The sequence below is a fragment of the Trichechus manatus genome, unplaced genomic scaffold (assembly GCF_000243295.1).
Source record: "Trichechus manatus latirostris isolate Lorelei unplaced genomic scaffold, TriManLat1.0 scaffold00008, whole genome shotgun sequence".
NCBI classification, from domain to species: domain Eukaryota; kingdom Metazoa; phylum Chordata; class Mammalia; order Sirenia; family Trichechidae; genus Trichechus; species Trichechus manatus.
Window position 1 is genome coordinate 17,836,462 of NW_004443944.1, and position 9,439 is coordinate 17,845,900.

The window sequence follows — 9,439 nt, forward strand, 5'->3', positions numbered from 1 at the left end:
GAGTGCCTGGTTGCGGGGGAAGGCTGAGGCAACAGGGGGACATTTAGGGGACTCAGAGTAGCGGCCATTTAAACCTTTTGGGAAGTATCTCAATATTTTAACAACCAGCACAGCAAGTTACTGGCTCATTATGCCAGTGGAGTTCTGAGCTGGCCCCAGGAGGCACAGATATCCCTGGCTCAACCTGGCCAAGTTCGTGAGTCGTTCCACCCCAAGGGGCCTGAGTTTCTGCCCCAACTGCCTCTGTTTGTCCAGGGGCCGCCAGAGCTCACTTCCAGCGTGACCACCTGGTAAGGGAGGCAGCAACGTGCCTGAGGTCAGAGCAGCTGAGGAAGGTCCCCCTCCAGCCCACTAGTCCCTTCCCGAAATGTGCCAAGCCCCTCCTCCTCACCATATAAATATCCTGGATGACAAATGGCTACCCCAGCCCATCTGTTTCTTTGTACAAATTTGTAGCCAGTTTGGAAACGTGATTTATAAATATTGCTTCTGCAGCCAGGGATTGACACTGATCTATGTCAGGCCAGATAGATAGATGTGGTGTTGGGCTTCCATCCCACCTAGAAGGGTGGGGTGGAGGCCTGGGGTGGCCAGAGGCTTCCCCAGCTGAGGCAGCTGCTGCCCAGGAGGGCAACTTGGAAAGTTTAGGGATGATGGGATGGAGGAGTGGCAGGGACCAGAGCCCTCAGAACATATGGCCCCATGGCCAAAGATAGCAACCCAGAGAGACAAACATCTCCCCTTCTCTCCCCTGCTCTTGCTGGGGAATTTGAGACTGAGCCAGAGCCAGCCATTCATTTCTCAAACCTGTCAACTTCTCTCTCTCCCAACTACAATGCTTATCTCACACCTAAAACACACAATAACTTCTTAACTGCTCTTCTACATCCACTCTTGTGTTTTAGATAAGCTCCCTGAACTAGACTGTAGGCTTAGCAGGGGCAGGGACCATGTCTGTCTTGTTCATTGCAGCCCCAGGGGCTAGAAGAGCCCTAACAGTAAAGGGTGCTGAATGAATATTTGGTATTGAATGAATGGATGATATATCACGAGGTCACTTTTTTTGCTTAGAACTCACCAGTTGGTGGCCTCCCATTGCTTTTAGGAAAATAATCCAAATTCCTTACCATGGCCTTCAAGATCTTCCATAATGAGCTCCTGCCTCCCCTCCAGCCTTATCTTGACTCACTCTAGCCACACTGGACTGCTTGCAGTTCCTGGAGCGTGTTATATGCCTTCCAACCTCAGGCCCTTTGCATGTGCTGTTGTCTCTCCTTGGTTAATGCCAACTCATCACTCAGGACTCAGAAATAACATATCACTTCTTCCGATAAGCCCACCATGACCTTGCAGGCTGGGTCAGGTCCTCTGTTAGGTACTCTTCCTATATTTTGTAGCACTTGTCATGGTTTGTAATTGTAGACTTAATTTTGGGTTTATTTGATTAACATTTGTCTCTCACATTAGAATATGAGCTCAGATCAAGCACAGTGGTTGGTTTAGTTCTCCGTTGTTTTCCCCCAGTGACTAGCATGGTGCTAGCACATAGGAGTTACTCAATAAACATTTGTTAAACGGATGGATAGATGGATGGATGGATGGATGGATGGGTGGGTGGGTGGGTGGACGGATAGATGGATGGACAGATGGACGCATGGACGCATGGACGGATGGACGGATGGATGGATGGATGGGTAGGTGGATGGATGAATGGATGGGTAGGTGGATGGATGAATGGATAAATGATTTAATGTGTGTGGAAAACGTGGCTATGCCACCAATTCAGTGGCTGGCAGGGGACAGCCCTGTGTGTATCATCTGAATGAACCCTGTGCTCAGTCATCAGTTAGCCATACCTTGACACCCTAACAGGCACCCCTACCCTTTGGTGGTAGGTACTAGAATTGAAGGCACAATGTCAAGGATGAATTCAGTCAAGTCATTTGTCTCTGAGCCTCAATTTCCACATATATAAAATGGGGATAATGCCACAACTTTTGGTGGTGGTATTAAGTATGACTGTATTTAGAGTACCCAACACAGTCCATAAAAAGCACCCAGTCAGTGTGAATGAGTCCACACCATTTCTTCTCCCCATCTTGCTCCTGAGCGTCCTTTCTTCCCCAGGGGAAGGCAGATGTTTTCCCAGCTGGGATTGTCTCACCCTTTGACAGGAGGTCTAGAGTTCAAGCCAGAGCTTGAGGAGCTGACTCAGAACCACCAGGTACCCCAAAGTCATGGTCCAAACATTGCTCTTCAGGACTGGCTCAGCGCTGGGCCCTGGCTGACCTGTATGAAGAGACAGGCACACACTAACGGAATGCAGCGTGACAAGTGCTGTAACGGAGGTGTGCCTCGCCCCTGCGTAGTCAGAGCAGGGTGGGGGGAGCCATAAATCTTTCCTTCCCGGGCAAGCCGAGAAAAGAGACCACAGAAAGGAGGTGACAATTAGCTGGAGAATGATGGGTGAGGGATTTGCCCCGGCAAGAAGTTGGAGAGGGCAGTCTAGATAGTGGGAACCATGTGAATAAAGGCAGGGCAGCCTAGCCAGAGGGTGATGGCATGGTGCAGCACCAGGAAAATGGGGCTGAGGTATGAAAATAATAACAATGGCAATAACAAGCTTCTATGTGTGGGAATTATTCTCAGGGTTATGTGTGAATTGTATCGTTTAATCTTCATACCTGTAAGGATTAAATACGATTCTTCTTCTTTTACAAATGAAGAAACTGAGGTCCAAAGAGGCTGAGCTTCCCAAGCTAGTAAATGATAGGCTCAGTATTTTTTTTAACATTTTTATGAAAGTTTTCAAATTGCAGTATTTTTTTTTTTTACAGTTGCCATTAAGTCAATTCCTACTAATGGTAACTCCCGGTAACTCAAGTATGTCAGAGTAGAAGTGTGCTCCATAGGGTTTCCAGTGGCTGATATTTCAGAAGTAGATTGCCAGGTCTTTCTTCCAAGGCACCTCTGGGTGGACTTGAACGGCCAACCTTTTGGTTGGCAGGGACTTGCTGCAGAAGTAATAGACATGTAATACACCATCATGTGCCCGTTATACAGCTTCACCTCACGGCCGGTCTTTTTCATCTGGACCTTCAGTCCACTGGACAGATGTGCCCAAGGTCACAGAGCCCAAGGGCTCTTTTCCCTACAGTATGTCCATTATGGGGAAGACCAGGACAGGGGCACCAAATTGGGGGCTGCCAGGGAAGGAGCTGAGTTCACTGGGGCCAAAAAGCTCGGAAGGGACCCAAGCTGCTGAAGTCTCAGATAGGGAGACCAGCCTGCAGACTGCAGGGACAGGGAGAAGGACTCAGGAGTGAGGCCCGGGCCCCCAAAGGAAGACAGGCCTCCCTTTTGTGGAGTTGGCTGTGCCTTTGGTCTCTGAGTGCATCTGCACCCCCGCGTTGCAGCCTGGCTGAGAGGAGCCGTCACAGTGATGGAGGATAGGGAAGGACTCACTCATACGGCGGAGGGTGGGGTGAGCGGGAAGGGCAAGGGAAGTGGGTGCACCCACCACCTAAGCCCGTGCTCCAAGACCAGACACCCATCCCCCTGGGTCCTGGCTGACCCTCCCAGCAATAGGCTGAAGCAGCAGTGAAATAAGTACGATTTGTGTTAGTTCACTGTCTTCTCCAGCCACCCTCTCCTATGTGTGAAAATGAAGGAGGTGGAGCTCTAGGTGCTCTAGGGTCTGTAGGCATACCAGGGCCATGCCCCCAGCCCTCCAGGCTCAGCCTTTTAACCAGAGACCCCAGACTCGGCTCTAGGACTCCTGCCCAGCCTCAAGGCATGAGGTGACAGGAAGATCCCTCAGCCAGAGACAGATACCAGCCAGAGTTCCCAGTCCTCTCTGACCACCTGGAACTTGTCAGGGCCTTGCAAGCCACAGTCCAAGGACCACAGGACACCCAGGGACAGAACACATGGGGCAGCTGGGGTCTAACCTGGAGAGGAACTACAGCAGGCTCTTGAGACAAACGGTCAAGAAAAAAGGTTGATATAGTGGGATGGGACGTTGGCACAGCTGGGGACAAAATCTTGACCAGCTGAAAAGAGAACGTTGAGGCAGCTGGGAAGAGAATCCTGGGAAAGCTGAGGACAGAATCATTGGCTGTATGGTTGAGGACAGGATCTTCGGGCAGCAGGGACAGAATCTGGGGACAGCTGGGAACAGAGTTTTGAGAGACCAGGGAAGAGACCTATGGGTCAGCTGGAAGGCAGTAGCTTAGAGAAGAGGGACGCAGATCTGGAGGCGGCGTCAGGAGGCGGCTGGGACGGGGGAGGCTGACCTTGGCCCCAAGTCACAGCCAGCCCTTCTTCTGGAGCAGACAACACGGCCGCAGTGCACACCCAACACGTGGGCTTCAACCGGCAGGAGCAGGACGTGTTCTTCCTGCCTATCCTGGTGGTGGACAGCGGGCCACCCACACTGAGCAGCACGGGCACGCTTACCATCCGCATCTGTGGCTGCGACAGCTCCGGCACCATCCAGTCCTGCAACACCACGGCCTTTGTCATGGCCACCTCCCTCAGCCCTGGCGCCCTCATCGCCCTGCTGGTCTGCGTCCTCATCCTGGTCGGTGAGTCCCCCGAGAGCCACCCACCCCTGCCTGATCAGCCCTCATCCGGGCCCTGGGTTTCCTCCCCACCTGGCCCCCGAGGAGCCTCAGTTTCCCTCCCTGTACAACAAGGGGCTGGTATGAGTGGTCTCCAAGCTGCAACACGTAGTGCCAATGAGAAGTCTTCTAACTACTTGAGAGGGTGTCAACCCCCACCTGGGACTAAGTTCATGCTGGCTCACCCTCCACGCAGCCCAAACCCTCCCTGAAATTCAACGTCTAATTCTGTAAAACCAAACGTTTTTTAAAATTCCCTTATGTCTATACCCGTTGCCACTGAGTAGATTCCAACTCGTAGTGACCCTGTAGGACAGAGTAGGACTGCCCATAGGGTTTCCAAGGCTATAACCTTTACAGAAGCAGACTGCCACATCTTCCTCAGAAGGTGCAGCCGGTGGGTTTGAACTGCCGACCCTTCAGTTAGCAGCTAAGGGCTTAACCACTGTGCCACCAGGGTTCTTTCCTTATGTCTATAGTCTGTTTTATTCTCTATGTACGACTCTCAGTAAAAAGGGTTCTTGTGAGCCTCAGAACTACCCGGTCAGGTATATCATCCTCATTTTTCAGATGAGGAAACTGAGGCTCGGAGAGGCTAAGTGGCTTGCCTGATGGTACACAGTCTTCTGACTTGAAATCAGGTCTTCTCACCTTGGGTCCCCTGCTCCTTTAACTCCACCGTCTGCTATGTATCTTAACTGAGGGTATGACCTTGGGACGGCTGGGGGAAAATCCTAAGACATTTGGGGGCAAAATCTCTGGTATCAGTCACACCAGCAGCTAACTGAACCCCTAAATGTCCCCAGGGAAGAGGTCAAGTTATCTGGGAGCTGAACTGGCCAAAGCTGAACTAGCTCAAGTGGCCAAAATGCCACCTATCACCAATACAGCCACAAAGTGCAGAAAGACACCTACACCTCAGCTCTGACCACTGGGCTTCACGGGGCAGCCAGAGCTGGAGAGACTCAAGGGAGGTCCAGGTTGCAGACAGCAGCTTTGCTCAGTTTCCTGGGACATGTCAACTGTGCCCCCTCACCCCACCCCACCTCACTGCCTACCACTAGTGTGGCTTCCGCCAACCCTCCGACAGCCTGCCTGTGACCAAGCTCTTAAATTCGGCACCTCCTCAGGTTCCTGCGGAGGCCCCGGCAGGCTCCTCCTAGCTGGAGGCCCAGGCTCCCCTTCCCTCCCCGCCCCAGCCCATGGCTCAGAAACCCTTTTTCCAGAGGGTGCACTTTACAGCAGTTTCATTTTCTGAGGCAGTGCAAACAAATTTCTGCCTAATTGCCCACAAACGAAGAAAGTGCACAGCAGTGCTCTAAAGGTGACGGGCGGAATCGCTGATCAGGCCTGGCACATCTGTTGCCCGCCGCCCGCACTCCCCACCATCTGCTCTCACGGGCATCCCCCTCCACAGCTCCAAAAGCCATCCATCCATCTTTCCCACTTCTCTCCTGACACCTTCCCTCCCTCCTGCCCTCCTTCCAGACCTGCTCCCTGGCCCCCACCCCTTCCCTGTCATGAGCCACCTTGTTAGGTGGTGAGCCAGCCCCCTGCCCCATGGCCCTAGCAGCTGGCTCTGTCTACAGGCCCTGCTGGAGCTGTTTGGAGCGCCAAGAAGTGTCCAGTGCCTTCCAGCCCTCTCTGTCCATCCATCTATCATCCACCTATCCATTTAATCCTCTCATTTGTTCATCCATTTATTTATTCATCCTGTGAGCTCCTTCTCTGTGCTATAAGGTTCTAGGCGCTGGGTATTCATCAGTGAAAAAAAACAGATGAAAAGCCCTGGGTAATTGGAAAGTTGGAGTTGCCACCACTGAGATGAGGAGGGCTAAGGGTGGGGAAGGGAGAAAGATCATTCTGTCAGCTTTGGGCAGGTTAATTTTGAGAGTCTTCCGGTCAACCAAGAGGACATGTTGAGTAGGAAACTGGATATACAGTGTGGAATTCAGGGGAGACGACCTGGCTGGAGGCTGAGATATGAGAGCTGTCACCTTCTAAATGGAACTTAAAGCCACAAGACTGGAGGGGAGCACCAAGGGCATGAGCGTGGATAACAATGTTAAGAAGTCAGAGAGATGAGCAGAAGCCTGCTTAGAAGATGGTGAGCAAGTGATCAGGGAGGTGGGAGGAGGATGAGAACTATGTGGAGTCCCGGAAGTCAAGTGAAGAAAGCCAAAAGGGGACCATTCATTCATTCACTCACCCAGACTCCCTCCACCTCCTCATCTGGTCATTCATTCATTCATTCAGCAAGCTCAAGTGCTGACTGTATGCCAGGCACCAAGCTAGGGGAGCATTTCCCTGGTCCTTGAGGGTAGTTCCCCCACACCCCTGGGGAGACAGACACATAGTCACGGCAGGGTCTGTGCTAACACAGAGGAAAAAAAAAAAAACAAACCCATTGCCGTCAATTCGAACTCCTGGCGACCCCGTGTGTTACAGAGTAGAACTGGTCCATAGGGTTTTCTTGGCTGTAATCTTCGCAGAAGCAGATCACCAGGGCTTTCTCCTACAGAACCACTGAGTGACATGTCCCAGGAAACTGAGCAAAGCTGCTGTCTGCAACCTGGACCTCCCTTGAGTCTCTCCAGCTCTGGCTGCCCCGTGAAGCCCAGTGGTCAGAGCTGAGGTGTAGGTGTTTTTCTGCACTTTGTGGCTGTGATGGTGATAGGTGGCATTTGGCCACTTGAGCTAGTTCCTCTTGGCCAGTTTAGCACCCAGATAACTTGACCTCTTCCCTGGGGACATTTAGGGGTTCAGTTGGTTGCTGGCGGGACTAATACCAGAGTAGATTTTGCCCCCAAATGGCTTAGGATTTTGCCCCAGCTCTCCCAAGATTTTGCCCCCAGTTTAGATAATAGCAGGTGGTGGAGTTAAAGGAGCAGGGGACCCAGGTTAGTAGCTGATAGCAAGCCGCTTGTGCCACCCAGGGACCTTGAGCTGCCTCAGCATCACCTGGAGGCCTTATTAAAACACAGACTGCTAGGCCCCACCCGAGAGATCTAGGCTAGGACCCGAGAATTTGCATTTCTAACAAGCTCCCAGGTGATGCTGATGCTGCTGGTTCAGGGACCACACTTGGAGAACCACTGAGCTAGAGGGAGGAACCCATCACCAGGGGAACTCAAAGGCAAAGGCGCTGAACCTCACCTGATGCTCTCCGGGAAGGGTTCCTGCAGGAGACATCTTGACCTGAGACCCAAAGGACTGAGCAGGAGTGAGAGTGGAAGAGAGGTCAGAGTCAAGGACATCTTTCACCTCCCACCCGCCCCCCCCCACAGCCCCATCATCCCTCACTGCCTCCTTCACACCCCCAGCACCTGGAGTTCTCATAGGATGTCTCTTTGTAGAATTGAGGATGGAGACCTCAGAGGTTGAATCCGGCCCTCTGCTCAACACCCAAGGTGCCCTGGTGGTGAAATGGTTGAGCCCTGGGCTGCTAACCTAAAGGTTTCGGTTCGAACCCACCGACCAGTCTGCAGTAGAAAAGATCTGGCGATGTGCTCCCATAAAGATTTACAGCTTAGGAAACCCTATGGGGCAGTTCTACTCTGTCATATAGGGTTGCTATGAGTTGGAATCGCTGTGAAGACATACAACAACTCAACACCCATGAAAACTCTTAGCACTGCTCTCTGCTCGACCCAGTGTGGTCTTGCCTAGATTTGCACACCTTCTGAGATGGGTAGCTCCCTGCCTTTCCAGAAAGCCAGCTCGGTTCAACTGTGACTGTACGAAAAGTCTCTTGAAGAGAGATCTAGAAAATTTACATCAGTGCTGAGGTTGGGCCTTCTCCGTGGTGGCGGATTGGGCTGGGGGGGGGTAGGGGGTGAGGAACACCCCCCCCGCCCCCGCAATGCCCTGGGCCTGGCTCGCCCACACTGGCCCTCTTCTCTCTCCCACGCAGTGTTAGTGCTGCTGATCCTCACCCTCCGGCGCCACCACAAGAGCCACCTGAGCTCGGACGAGGACGAGGACATGCGGGACAACGTTATCAAATACAACGATGAGGGCGGCGGCGAGCAGGACACGGAAGCCTACGACATGTCGGCGCTGCGGAGCCTCTACGACTTCGGGGAGCTCAAAGGCGGAGACAGCGGGGGCGGCGGGGGCACGGGCGGGAGCGCGGGCAGCCCCCCGCAGGCCAGCTTGCCTTCCGAGCGCCACTCGCTGCCGCAGGGGCCGCCGAGCCCCGAGCCGGACTTCTCGGTGTTCAGGGACTTCATCGGCCGCAAGGTGGCGCTGGCGGACGGGGACCTGTCGGTGCCGCCCTACGACGCCTTCCAGACCTACGCCTTCGAGGGCGCGGACTCGCCCGCAGCCTCGCTCAGCTCGCTGCACAGCGGCTCGTCGGGCTCCGAGCAAGACTTCGCCTATCTCAGCAGCTGGGGCCCGCGCTTCCGGCCGCTGGCCGCGCTCTACGCCGGTCACCGCGCGGACGACGAGGCCCCGGCCTCCTAGCGCCCCGCCCAGCCGTCGGGGGCGTCCCCACAGGCTGAGGACCGAAGCATTGTCGCTGCTCACCTCCCCAACCCTCCCACTTCCAGGGCGGCTGGACGGCAGGGGCCTGTTAGGGGCTGATCCCCGACGTCCCTCCCCACGGGGGACAGGTTTTGGACCCAGGGGTGCGGGAATTACCGCCAATGTCATTAAAACTGCAGCAACACTGGGCACTGCGTGGCTCTGGGGTGCAAAGGGAGATGGGGTGGCAGTGCTGCGACAGGAGGGGCGGGTTACCCAATGCTGGCCTGGGGGACGCTGGAGGGAGGACGCTGCTGAGACCCCCCTCCCAAGTTTCCCCCATCCCGAAC

The 9,439-nt window shown here is 53.9% G+C and overlaps 1 protein-coding gene across 1 annotated transcript in view; it reads left to right on the top strand.

Annotated features, from left to right (window-relative positions):
- The window catches only part of CDH22 (cadherin 22), a 125,971-nt gene extending 116,882 nt beyond the window's left edge, over positions 1-9,089 (top strand). The window contains exons 11-12 of the mRNA XM_012558633.1: positions 4,335-4,586; positions 8,536-9,089. Of these exons, the coding sequence (XP_012414087.1) occupies positions 4,335-4,586; positions 8,536-9,089 (806 nt within the window). The remainder of the gene's footprint in view (positions 1-4,334; positions 4,587-8,535) is intronic.
- The last annotated feature ends 350 nt before the right edge of the window (positions 9,090-9,439 follow it).